This window comes from Neolamprologus brichardi, chromosome 16 (assembly GCF_056152115.1).
Source record: "Neolamprologus brichardi isolate AB-2024 chromosome 16, ASM5615211v1, whole genome shotgun sequence".
Classification (NCBI taxonomy): Eukaryota; Metazoa; Chordata; class Actinopteri; order Cichliformes; family Cichlidae; genus Neolamprologus; species Neolamprologus brichardi.
Window position 1 is genome coordinate 18,970,386 of NC_142119.1, and position 13,674 is coordinate 18,984,059.

At 38.3% G+C, this 13,674-nt stretch overlaps 2 protein-coding genes across 3 annotated transcripts in view; both read left to right on the top strand.

Annotated features, from left to right (window-relative positions):
* The first annotated feature begins 2,538 nt into the window (after positions 1–2,538).
* On the top strand, positions 2,539–4,542 carry mid1ip1a (MID1 interacting protein 1a). Its single transcript, XM_006788193.3, has 2 exons — positions 2,539–2,667; positions 2,894–4,542. Exon 2 carries the CDS (start codon positions 3,237–3,239, stop codon positions 3,726–3,728), a length of 492 nt encoding a protein of 163 aa, XP_006788256.1. The 5' UTR covers positions 2,539–2,667; positions 2,894–3,236; the 3' UTR covers positions 3,729–4,542.
* A 3,309-nt stretch (positions 4,543–7,851) lies between these two features.
* The window catches only part of si:dkey-100n23.5 (cyclic AMP receptor-like protein A), a 51,608-nt gene continuing 45,785 nt past the window's right edge, over positions 7,852–13,674 (top strand). The window contains exons 1-2 of one of the 2 annotated variants that reach the window (XM_006788194.3): positions 7,852–8,032; positions 13,252–13,304. In XM_006788194.3, coding sequence (XP_006788257.2) covers positions 7,952–8,032; positions 13,252–13,304 — 134 coding nt within the window. In that variant the 5' untranslated portion in view covers positions 7,852–7,951. The remainder of the gene's footprint in view (positions 8,033–13,251; positions 13,305–13,674) is intronic. The other variant, XM_035906820.2, reaches the window with a different exon arrangement.

Sequence of the window (13,674 nt, forward strand, 5' to 3'; positions counted from 1 at the left end):
TGTTACTAGTCGCATGTTGTAAAAAGAAATCATTTGCCCCCATGTCTTTAGTTGACTCTATGAAAAACACAGTTTTACACATCTCGGCATGCTGTGCAGAGTGTCCTTAAAAGATTTTTGAGGAAACTGGAAAACTGAAAGGAAAAAGAAGAAATGTCAGGCTTAAAACACAACAGATAAACAATGACAAGAATGACAATGATCCCAAACACACTGAGAATGCAATAAAGGGCATAGATGAATAGAAAAACACACAAAGGAACACTATCAGCCATGGATTGGCCTCCCCAGAACACAGGCCTCAACATTACTGAAGCAGTGTGGATCATTTTAACAGAGAACAGAACAAAAGGATTGTTAAAGAATCTGAGATCTCTACCTGAAGAGTACTGTGTTGAAGAATAAAGGTGGTCAAACTATTGATTTTCAAGCTTGTCAGAGCTGCACAGACTCTCTTTTGGCCTTGTGTACTGTATTTCCATACATGTTTGCACGTTTCAATAAATCTCTGCGCCTAGTTTTCATTTTCCTAACAAAATATAAAGAAATGAAGGCTGGCTTGATACTTTTGCATATTGCTGTATTTAAATATGTTTAGGGCACTGAAACAGATGATAAAACACAGAGTACAGTGAAAGTCAACAAAAACATACAAAAGCAGCATTACATTAATGCTTATATGCTACTTTCTGCTAATAGTGCATTTCACAGGGAAATATTGTAGTTTTGTCATGCTAACCTTTGCATTATAATTTAAAAAAGTACAAATTAGTTTTTGCTTAATTTGAATAAGTATGAATCAATAATATGTTATAGAGCAATAGAATAATGACTCACAACCTTTCTGCTTACATAGTGAGTAGTTTGATTCTTATACTTTAAGTATGTTTCATTAATAACGCATACATTTTTTTATTTACATTGCCCTATTGAAACCCTACTTAAATAGGAATACTTCCTCCACCACTGGGTGTGCGGTGAGGAACTGTGATGGAAACGATATGACAAGGGACATAACAAAGAGAAGCTGTAGGTAGATTCCGAAACACAGAGAGACAGAAACCCAGCAAACAGGTTTTTGTCTTCACATTCTCACAATTCTTGCTGAGTGAGACTTCTTGAATGCTGATGCATTTACAAAGAATCAAGAACAAACCGTGCCCACATACATCAGCTCCAAGACACACAGCGTGATTCAGGCCACCCCTTTATCCGTGCTTTAACTTCCGACTCATCCTAATATCATTCATATGAGCTTATCCCTGTTTTGATTTAACACATTTTGATTTACATTTATTTTGATCAACATGGTGGAATTTTATTTTTGCTGACAGTGGTATGTGGAAAACATGTTTGTACAGTTTCACCTTGGCCAGAAGTGTTTACCAAAGCTCAGATTTCAGACTCCCACCGGGTGCACCTAGTGTATCAAGTACTAATACTGGGCTATTTCTGATGCAGGGGCTGTGTGGGAGTTCCCCTGTTTACCAGCAGCTGAAGGGCAGACAAAAATCAGCTACCCACCACCACTGCTGGAAACTGGCTGGTGCAACAGTTCAGATTTTAAGCGTAATCTCACAAACCTTGACAGCGCTCCACCTGGTTTATGGACTAAATTACCCCGAGAGGAGTTCAGCAGGCCTGTTATATTTCTGTTAGCGTGAGACTGGTACTCAGTAACGAGTAAACTTGTACTCTAATCACATTTTTTGTTACTTTAATTGCATTTTTGTTGCCATAGATGCACAGTATCCATGGTATTTCTGCCTATTATGGGTATTTTGTACACAAAATACACCAAAAAAAGAAATTGCTTTATGAAAAAACAAGTTGACAGTATTATAGACTGTAAGCATACTGTATATGATTAGCATAAGAGGACACCAGGCAACTTCCCTGTGCTATCAAACCAAATAAAACCTGATCCACAAAGAGAAAAAGGAATTAAAATTCAAAGATAATTGAGCGATAGATGTTGCAGGACATTACTCTCCCCTCTTTCTTAAAGCATTAATTGTGTAATGACTGTTTGCAGGTGACACACCCCAACGTTGAAACTCAGGAATAAAACACCCAGCTTTATAAAGTATTTAACACAGGCTACACCCCCTCCACCTGCAACAGTAAACACTTATACTAACGTTTAATACAGATAAAGAACCACTGAATACTTCTATTATACTGCTGCTTATAATTTGCTGATGTCACTGCTGTAGACTTGCTGCCTGTGCTTTTTTTTACTCCAGATCATGAACCCAGTAACTCCACATTAGTACCAGTTTTACCGGAGTGTCTTTCACATCAGAAAACAGGCACTACGTGGTCGAGCTCTCAAGGATTCCAATAACTACACTATAAATATACATCGTTGAAAGGACTTCTCCCACGTGTTGCTTCTGTGCTTTTTGCACGACTACCGTCTCCTCATTGGTCAAACTCGGACTTGTCCCGCCTCCGGGCCATGATTGGTTTGCCTGGAAACCAAAGTGATGGGCTGATGGCTTGGATAATGAATATTCATAATACCGGTCCGCACGCTACAGCCTCACCCTACGTGCCTGTGTGCTTCATCGGAACAGAATGTGGGATGTGGTGATGTAATCTCAGCGACTTTTTTTACCGGAAGACAGCGGTACACTGTAGGTTTACAGGACGGCACGTTGCACAGTAAGTGAAGTTTGGGATGAAATTGTTACGCGTAAATACGCACCGTGAAACATCGCGTGTAGTCGGCTTTAATTGACGTCTGAACTCGTTTTTGAGCTTTTTCTCGAGCTTTGCATCGGTGTTTGAGGTTTACTGAGGAATGTGTTCTAGTCTACCTGTCAACATAAAGCCACGCCTTTTCTAGAAAAAGTGCCAAACCTCTGTTCTCTGCTCTGTGCCATTTCAGGTCATTTGGGTCCGATTACTCTTGGTAGAACTCGACAAACAGGTTGTGGCACCGCCTTGAAACTACCTGTGTGTATATATATCCCAGCGCTTTCGAAGCGTTTCAGAACGATCGAGAAGAGCAAGCAACTGAGCGATAAAGCTCAAGAACCGAGCACGACTACCAAAGCAAGTGATTGCTTGAGGGCAGCCAATCTTCGCTGGAGCATTAACAGAAAAGCAGCCTCTGCGTAAAGCCGATCAGCGCGGTATTACAGCTGGGCACACACAGAAGAGAGGAAAGCGAGACAAGACATTCGGATCATTGCTTTCACGTTTGGAGGAAAAAAACAACTATCGACAAGATGATGATGCAGCTGCAAGAAACCACAACTCAGAAAAACTCCCTCTTTAACGCCATGAACAGCTTCATCGGGGCCGTAAAGAACATGGACCAGACCATCCTGTTGCCCAGCCTGCTGCGGGATGTCCCGCTGGATGAGGACAGCCAGATGAGCTCTCTGAAATCAGAGGAGGACGAGGGGGACATGTACAGCTACTACCAGCTGCTTAAATCTATCCGCGGGGAGATCGAGTGGGGAGTCAGGCACGGCACCTCCGACGAGACGCGCAAAGAGAGCATGAAAGTCACTCGCTCTCACTCCTTGATGTCGATGTCCTCCCTCTCTTCAGCCTCATCCGAGGAGGAAGACGAGATTGAAGACGAGAATCTGCAGAGCCAGTTCCAGTACCATCTCACCGGGCTGCAAATGGTGCTGTCCAAGCTCACGGACCAGGCTAACTCTCTCACCAAGCGCTACAAGAAGGAGCTTGGCATCGGAGGTTGGGGCCAGTAGAATCCCAGAGCCCACATAAACCTTGACGCACAGACTCTTTTCGTTAACTGAATGACAAAAGTGTCTTCTTTGAATAGGCCTTCATGCTGCTGCTGCTGTTACTACTGATGAAATACATGGACAAACATTTGAATGGTAGAAAAGAAAGCAGCTATTTTTATCTGCAGGCCTAAATGGTGTTGGTCTACTCTGTGGTCTTGACTGTAGATGTGTTGATCTTGGAGAAAGCATTTGCGTGCTCATCACACTTGACTATATTTTTGCACTCCAAAGTGTCACACGCAGAATGCTTTCAGCTCAAGTGATCCACAGATGAAACGTATTTAAGCCTTTTATTTAATGTGTAATTTATTACCTCACTCCGTATGTTTAAGAGCCAGATGTAATTTCAAAGTTGGAGAAGTGGTCTGTTGGATCTTAGACTGTTCTTCTGAACCGCCTCACTGACAGGGATACTGACAAAAGACTTAGCGTCCTATCTGCGACGCTGATGATGTTAGTGTGTTCAGATGAACTGTATGTATTGACTGTTGTTTTAGTCTAATGTGTCTCATGTAAAGTTCTTTGGAAGGAGGCAGTTGCTTATTGTAGCTGCCCATGATCGCCTCATGTCCTAAATGGTCAATGAACTGGAAACAATGGATAATTCTTCTAGATGGAGAATAATGAGGTTTTCCATGAGATACATTAGTTATTGTAATTTTACCCTGTTATGTCCATCTGTCAATTTAAGCCGATGCTTTTGTATGCACCTTATGCCCCATTTTTGTACTTGGTAATATTTGTCTTTAAAATAAACTTTTATAGAAACTTATTGCACTTGTTGTGTTTTGTTTTTTCTTTTTGTAAAATCACTGCAGTTTTACATTTTAGATAAAAAGTGGGAGATTATATAGATTAATAGCGTATTATTTTGTTCTGTCTCCCTCCCCTCACTCCCAGCCTTTGTGGCAGATGGTTGCCCTGCCTTGAGCGTGGTTCTGCTGCCGGTTTCTTCCTGTTAAAAGGGAGTTTTTCCTTCCCACTGTCGCCAGGCACTTGCTGATTGTGTGATTGTTGTGGTTTCTCTATATTATTGTAGAGCCTTTACCTTATAATCTAAAGTTCCTTGAGTTGACTTTTGTGAACAGATACTATACAAATTGAATAACTATTGAGTAAAGACGGCAAAAAATGGAGTTATTTCTTGATTTTTACTTGTGATTTGCTTTAAAGCTAAACACCTAACACAACTGATCTTTCCTCTTTTGATCACATTGAAAGCCTGTAGACTATTCTTAAACATTCAGAGTGTTGGTAATGTTAAGAGTTGCCACAAGTTATGCATTATAAACTTGAACCATCTTTTTAAAATAATATGCAACATGAACATGCATCCAGAGATGGAAAGAGCCAGGTTATACATTACAAAACAGAGAGAACGGAAACATCCAGACTTCCTGGTTGCATTCAGCTTCAACCCTTGACTTTTAAAAACGACTGGTTATCTCACAGTTTCATTTGTGATGATAGTTGTGTAAAGTCATTGTTCTGAGCTCTTATCAGCTGGTGACAGATAAAGTATGAGTTTTGTTCGAGTTATTTTATCAAAACACCCAAATATTTTGTTGCTCAACTGCACTTTTGTTTTGTTTCTTTTTCTTTTTTGATCATTTGTGTTGTTGTTGAATAAAAAAACAAGTTATGACGCTGTAGCATTGTCTGCATTTTCTAAAGATAATCTCCGGGGAAAGGTGGATCTCAAAACCAGCAAGGGAATTAGTTGATCTTTTTGTATTTGCAGTCAATAGACTGCCAAAATATGCAGCCTGACCCAACAATACTGCAGTTTTGTCCGTTCTATAACCTCTGAGGTTAAAAACCAAAAGATTCACAGAAAGGCATTCTGACCTTCAGATTTACCACAATTGCATTCAGCCATTTGGAATTTAAAAACATGTTATAGAGTAGAAGTAGAAGGAATGCTTCCTGTCAGTTAAGTTTCGAGTGACAACACCTTAACCCAACTGGGCTCTTAAACCAGTTTATTGTGTGATAAAAGGCTGATAATATTACATGTATTTGAATGTGTCGAAAAAGACTTCTTAAAATCTCATCGTTTCCTCTGGATATTTCCAACTAACTAAGTGTATGACACAGAAAGAAAATATGTAAAATATTTTAAATTACACTGTTCAATCAGCATTTTCCTGCAGTCTGGGAATACCTGTGGCAGTTAAGTGTGCTCTGTAACTACTTTCATCAAACTAACATTTTACAGCATGTAAGCATTTTGGAACGCATGAAAAGGAGTGCCAAGTCTGTTGTGAATATACACATGTTACACATTGTTACACACTAATGTAACACCCAGAAAACACCCAGAAAACAGATTTCCTTCACTGAGGCAGTGACAGCCTCAAAGACCAGCAGGTACAGCTGGAGTTCCAGTGTAACAATAGGGCAACAAAAATGCACACACCCACTTTCCACTTTGATTCTCTGTCTCATTCACACTTGTGTAGAACTGCAGAAAACAAAAAGCTACAATCATCAGCAAATTTCTCAGCTAATAAGGCAATTTGAAAGGAAAGGTGACATTTGAGGAATGAAGCGCACTTAGTACATTTATCTCTGTGATGCAGCCAAGCTCTCTACAGCTAACTGAAATAAAGATGTTTTCTTTTGACTTTTATTTAACTTGTATATTTAATTATACCCAATGCAATGCATGAACAAAATCTACAATAACTAATAGAAAGCTACTAATGGCTACCACACTGGGTATCTCTGCCTGTTTAATATGGCAGATGCTCTTCCTGATGCAGTCCCAAAAGGAAAAATTCCTCCTATGAATGAACTGGGAATCATTAGGTTGTTAAGTGAATGTGTAAACCACTCCAATATTGAGACACAAAACATGGAATGAAGTGAAAACATTGCTTAATTTTCTCTTGCCTGTCTTGTTTCAGAGAAACATTAAATTTACACGTCCTTAAAAATGTATATAAATAGAGCCTAGTCCACAAAAATAAAAAATCTTCAAACATCTCAGAGGTTTTGCACAAAATCTAAAACCTGCCCATGCGAAGGACAAAGGTAACATGCTTTGCTACATTTATCAGTAGTCAAAATGAGCTGGCAGTTTGTAAAAACATCCGCTGAGATAGTACAATCTTATCTTAATCTCAACCTTAAAATGGCTACCAGAAACTACCACAAAGGCTTTTGTTGACAGTCACCAGACAGTAATGCTGCAACATGCTTTAATGGAATCACAAGGTTATGTTTTGTGTGGTGTGCTTGTTTATGTTTGTTTAATTGTTTGTGCCCATAATCACGTTAGACATGGGGGACTTTGCGACCTCTTAGTTGCATACTACAGGTTAACTGGTATGAGATATCTTGCTTAAATAAAAACATAACAATGCAAAACTTTGTTCATGTGAACATTCACTAGCTTACTCAGCGTAAAGGTTCTTTTAATTTTGGGGAGATGTTATGCTATAATAAAAACAATCTTGTTATGTCATCATATTTTTATGGTCATATAAACCTTACACATTTCACCATAACACATCAGGACAGGTAATGTTTCTGCTTTATTGTCCTTTTGTTAAACTGGAGAACAGAGGTATTTTTTTTATTTATTTTGAACATATTGAAATAGTACAACAACAACAGAGAAAAAAGAGACACAAAAACTGAGCAAAACAAAACGAAAACAAAACAATAATACATATAAATAACTTGCATGTTCAAAAGGGAGTAGGGGGAAGCATAAACTCATTTAATCCCACCCCTTTCCAGTATTTGATAACTAATCGTCAACACTTTTTCTTTCTGTTTATGCCCCATCCATCATAAATTCTTCCTTTGTTGAATGTATTTGCATTTATAACCCCACTAACACGCCAAAAGATATACAAATTTACAGATATATACATATATAAACATACTCGTGCGCACACACACACAAACACACACATATACAATCCCTAATTTGAAAATAGTGGGTCAGAACACCTGATCAAAACCTTACCTCATCACTGTACTTTTCAAAAAACATATTTTTGTATGGCTTTCAGAAACATGGGCTACAAAACGTCTGGACTCGATTTTTTCGCAGTGTCTATCAGTTTTGTTCCCTTGCGCACACGGTAGAAACAGGAAGTCAATGGAAAGCTACAGCAAAATAAAAACAAATCGAAGCGAAATTGGCTGAAAATCGCTGCGAATCAAATATGGCTAGTCCAGATCCAAAGTCAATAAGTAACGATTCACGCTGCATATTTTTTAACACTCATTCAGGAGACTATCAATGCGTAAGTAGTTGACATCAGTTAAACTTCAGCTTTTGGCTAATTAGCTAGTTAGCCGCGAAACGTTTTACCGTTTTTCTCTTCTGGGGGACTCTGCTGATTAAAAGAGAGTAAAAGAAATGTCCCATCCTGTTTTTAGTTAATGATTAGTTGATAAACAGAGACCTAACCCCTGCTTGGTTCCCGCTGCTAAGCTTTGGCACTTCACCCGATTTCATAGGCATCTCCCATGCTAGCTGCGGCTAATCAACGTTAACGTCATTTCAGAAACCTACTGTGAGGTCCACTGGCTCATTAAACGATAACTGCACTCACCCACACTTAACCAGCCTTACACTGTGAAACACTACTGTCAATACTTATTGTTAACATATCTTAGTTTATATCTAAGCCGTAGGCTTGGAAAGAGTACGTTCATATGTTTGTCTATATAAAAAAATGATACGCGAGCCAATTTAGTAATTTTAGATCTTAATTAGAATTTAAATTCATTCAACTCAATTAAATTTTATTTTTTTAATGAGTGCCACCACTCATAGATTTCTAAGGAAGCTTTGGATCGTTCGTGGAGAACAATTTAGGCCTAAAAAACGTCTATTTAATTCATCAATTTATTGTATATGTTTAAGGGAAACCATAAGAAAACAGTTAAAAAGATTTGTCCAGTTGGGGCCTCAAAGGTACAGTTTTTAATGCGATATTTTAATTTTTGTGTGCTATCATTGGGCTGCTCGTTTACTAAAACCAAGTTTGTTTACTTTACCAAAACTAGAAAAAGTCGATTTTGAAAAATATTCCTTAAATAAACCTGACTACCAAGTTAATGTAAGTAAAAGATAGTCATCATTATGCTGAATACTCATTCAAACTCAATGCAAATTCAGACAAGGCTTAATTTATATTAATGTAAGCAACTTTTCAAATTGTCAATTGTCACACCTTTTATTCTTTCTTTCAGATTTTCACAATGTATTAAATGATTAAACGCTTTTGAGATTTGAGATAAACTATTGTTATTAATTAAAATAATATAACAAGGTTTAAATATACTGAATTTTTAACATTTATTTGCAGTGAGGTTTTTTTTGTTTTTTTAGATTTAAGGTAGTGCTAGACCTAGAATTAGTGCTTTCTGTGGAAAGAATGCCAGCTAAATGGAGTTACCTAAACAAAAGAAGGAAACTGAAATTAATTTGTCTTGTTTTGGTTATTTTGGTAACGGCGTTGCATTGGTTAGAGCGACAGTCTCGATCTGATCAGGACAGAAACACAAAGGACTGACTGACCTTTGTTTTACCCGTGGTGTTCGCACATGATCCGATTGTGTTTGTTGTGTCATATCACTGTTTGTTCTCTTCCTTTTAAACGCTAAATAGGTTTTGGTAGCAGGGTTGCACATGGGGTCATGCATAATTACTATTCTTTAAAATAGGTTGGTGTCAAATAAAATTGTTTAACAATTATAAGAGACATGTATGAAGAAATGAAAGCCACATAAAAATTGTATTTATAACTAATTTTACCTCTTGACATGCAGTTTGGGCATCAAGAAGTTGGGACAAGACAACAGGTCATTTTTGGGGTTCTCAAGAGCTATTTTGTATTTTAAATAATATTTTGGAACCCCTTTATAAAGCTAACTTTACATTTTGTTGGAGAGCAAGAGTAGTTTACACAGCAAATGCGTGTTTTAGTATTTTGTGCATGGAAAATTTTCAAGTTCCTGGGTGGGACCAGAAGGGTCCATGTAGCTTTTACTCCACAATATTAATTTATTAGCAGCGGCTGTTTATCCTCCTATAAATGAAACTACTCAGTCTGTTTGAAGCAGTTAATGTTTGTACAACATGAAGGTAGTGCTAACATATTAATACATCAGTAATAATTATGCAGTGATATAATAATGTAACAGAGTTTTATGCAGATATTGGCAGCATATCTGCAGTCAGTGATCCAGTTTTATATTCTGAATATCTGATTGTTGTTCATTGCCCTCACAAAACCCACCACCTCTTTGAATATTATGGTGTTTGTATAGTGTCAAAATGTGTCAGAGAGTTGTGGGTTTTTTTTGTTTTTTTTACTATGGCAACAGCAGTTGCTTCAGGAAGATCAGTCTCTTCCTCAGCAGGGGGTTGGCAAAGGGCGTCATCTGTCTGAACTGCTGAATCTCCTCTGCCTGCCACCAGTCCTTTGAAGCTAATTAAGAATACTGCTGGTGTTTAACCTCTTCAAATTTTCCCATATCACTTCACATCTTTGTTCCTGTTGCGGGCCCTCTGTTCTTTCGTAATCTGGATTGAAAGCCTGATGGTATGCTACATAGAAACTGTTCCTCTTATCTCTAATCCAAGGCCAAACCCCACACTCTGGCGGCTCAAACTCTATGTCATTCCTCTGCTGCTTTGGGGCTGTAGTGGTGTTGAACTGCCTTATGACATAGACAGAAAGCACAACTGTTAAGACAGCATCTATCAGCCTTGTGCTAATATTTACAACAAAAAAAGAGACATGGCAAAAAATCACCCTAAACTCAAAGCGGCTTGAGGGTTCAATCAGCACCTCTCTGCAAATTCAAGTGCCAAACCTGGCACTAGACATACAGGTGGTATGGAGTGCACACTCTTTAAAAGGTCATTGATAAATACATTTATCAGGCGTAGCTTTCTGCCTAAACCAAAGTTGACATGAGCTTGGGAGATTAGACTGGAAAGACAAAATCAGTACTTTTTCTGGTACACTGAACTTGTTTGTGTGAGAAGGTGTGGGTCTTGTGTGCCAGCAGTATCAGGCTGCAGGTTATCATCAGTTCTTGCAGCAGCTCAGCTGCGCTTGATAAAGTGTGCTGCAGTAGGGCTGTCTTGTGCGGTGCCCAGATCAGTAATGATGCAAAGGTAACTGCAATTTCCGGGGAAATAGCTGACTAACCCACATACAGATGTTGCTCAGTGAAGAAGGTAGCTATCTGAGTTTTCGGACAGTTTTTATTCATCAATTTCTTACTTTATCCTCTCATTATTAAAGATTGCGGGAAAGATGTTAATGCACATGTTTTTGTTGGCTTAGCACCACCTTGACTCATCGTCTACCATGCTGCCCCATCTTGAATTTTTTTTTTTTTTGCATATTTTGACTCACACAAAAATAACCCAGCTACATGCAAAATACAGTTTTTAAAGTTAGCTAAACCTGCCTATCCCTGTGTGGAAAAAATATTTGCTCAATAAACCTACTCGCTGCAGCACGAACTGCAGTCAAGCATTTGCAATAACTGGCATTGAGTCTTTCAGTTTGTGGAAATGTTTTGTTTTCAGACACATTGGAGGGTTTTCAAGAATGAGCGGCCCATTCGAGGTCACGTGAAAGCAGATTTAATTTTAATTCTTTAATTAGGCCATTCCAATTTGATTTTGATTTTTGTTTTTTGTGAGCCATTCATAGGTGGACTTGCTTGTGTGTTTTATGCTTCATTGTCCTGCTGCATAACTTAAGTGCACTTGACCTTCAGGGCCAGACATTCTCCTTCAGGATTTTATGGTAGAGAGCAGAGGTGGTGATTACATCAACATCTGAAGCAGCAAAGCAGCCCCTGACCATCACACGGCCACCACCTGGCATGATTGTTACTTGTGTTGTATTTTGAGATCTTTTAGCCTATTTCACTTTGTTAGATAGATTATATTTAACTGATTTGTCAATTGAGCAGGTCTAGCAGTAATCAGGTCTGGTTGCGGCTTTTTGAAAATATGACAGCTTTTTTCCTCAATAATTCAAGTCATCATTTAATACCAGATCAAGATAAGTGGAAGGAGACATATGGCAACAAATATACACCGACCCTCTGAATGGATTCTGCTACATTGGATGCTTTGCAAAGAATTTGGTGGATTAAACACAGTGTATGGTTGATTACCTTTAGAGCTGAAATCTTTAAGTATTTAACTGATGGGTTCATCAATTAAAAATATAATTAGCAATACAGTATAGTTTATACACAATCAAATAAGAAAATGAATAAATACTTTCTTGTTCCAGCTGCTTAATTGTGAGGATTTGTTGGTGGGTTTTTTCTGACTCAGCTCCCGTGTCTAACCCTTCATTACATAGTCAAAGTAAACAGCCATATATGTTAAAATAAGGCTGTTTTCACTGAAGGTTCATTACTTTGTCAGCTTTTAGTAGGAATGAGACTCAGAGGTAAAACTCACAACTATGATATGAGGAGAAATAAAATAAAAAAATGGAATTATGAACTTTTGTACCCTGAATGTTGTTAACATTCCTGCAGTACTACATTGGAAGTCCTTCACATGAAACGTAGACAACAGGAAGGCCACACAGACAAAAAAGAATGTTTGAAAAATATGCCTTTAAATAAATGAAATCTTTCCTATCTTAAAACCTTTGAAAGCTTTAACTTCTAAGTTGTGCATTAAAGGAAGACTTCATATTTTGCAGTAATTTTCCTTCTTTTTTTGAAAGGGCTGGATATGACGCAGCATTTGTTTTTTGCGGAAGTGATTATCAGCCTGATCGAAGGAGCTACTTGTTATTGTTGATGTGTCCCTTCCGAGAATACACGTGTTGGACGTGTGCAAAGGGCCAGTGCAGCGATGTTGCACGTTGGATTGTGCGGACGTGCCGTTGTCTGTTTTGTATGCAAGGCTTCTGCTGCTGGCTCGTTCATCTACCCAGAAGCTTACAGGACTGACTCACATATAATTCATTCTCATCATTCTTTCGCTTTCTGAGATCAGTTTCAGGTTGCACACAGCTTTTAGCAGAAAATGTAGAGTGTCAGGTTCTAGCTGTGTCTGTGTTTCATTTCCCAAAGCTTCCTCAGAAGCCCTTTCTTTATAGTGCATTAAAATAGGTTCATGGACACTGTAGATGTGTCAGGTTCCTACAGTTTTGATGCCCAGGTTTCCATAAGTGTATGCAAATCCTGTTCTTTTTTTTTAGCTTGCACGTTTGCATTTATGTACACAAACACAGAGAACACATGCTAGAACAAATGGCAGACGTGTAGCCTGAGCTTATCAGGCACAGCGTTTGTACATCTGATGCTGTACATGCTTCTAGTGCTTTCCAGTGCTTCCAGTAGATCATACAGAGTACACTACAAGTAGTACGCATAAGTCAGCTGAAGATGTTTATATGTTGTTTTTATGATTAGTGCACGTGATCTGGACACTAATAGACTCATTTTTTTTGTTTTGCAGGGGGTGATTTTAACAGTAAAGCGAGCCACAGGAACCTTCTCGTTAGTAGGATGGTGAATATATTTTGACTTATATCTTCCTCAAATTATTCTCTGTGTTCAGGTGCACATTGCTAAGTGTTTAAGATATACAGCCTGAGTGAAGTGAGAATTTTGAAGACCGTTATCAATATTGGTGTTTGGCAATATAAAAAATAAATTTTATTTTATTTTTCTCTTTCAGACACAAAAAAAATATTTCTTTTGTGTCGTTTATTTACTTGTTTGCACCCTGCCTGATTTGCACGGATCAGCTAGTTGCTTTGTTTTTGGTGTTCCAAAGTTGTGACAAGGAAGTTGCAGACTGCCCTCTGATGGATAAATTATGCAATGTCAATACTCAAAACACGGTTGAAGGGTGTTTCTCAAATTAAGGATGACAAAA

Bases quoted from the DNA above. Each gene is read 5' to 3' on its own strand.
- mid1ip1a (XM_006788193.3), top strand. From the start codon at position 3,237: ATGATGATGCAGCTGCAAGAAACCACAACTCAGAAAAACTCCCTCTTT.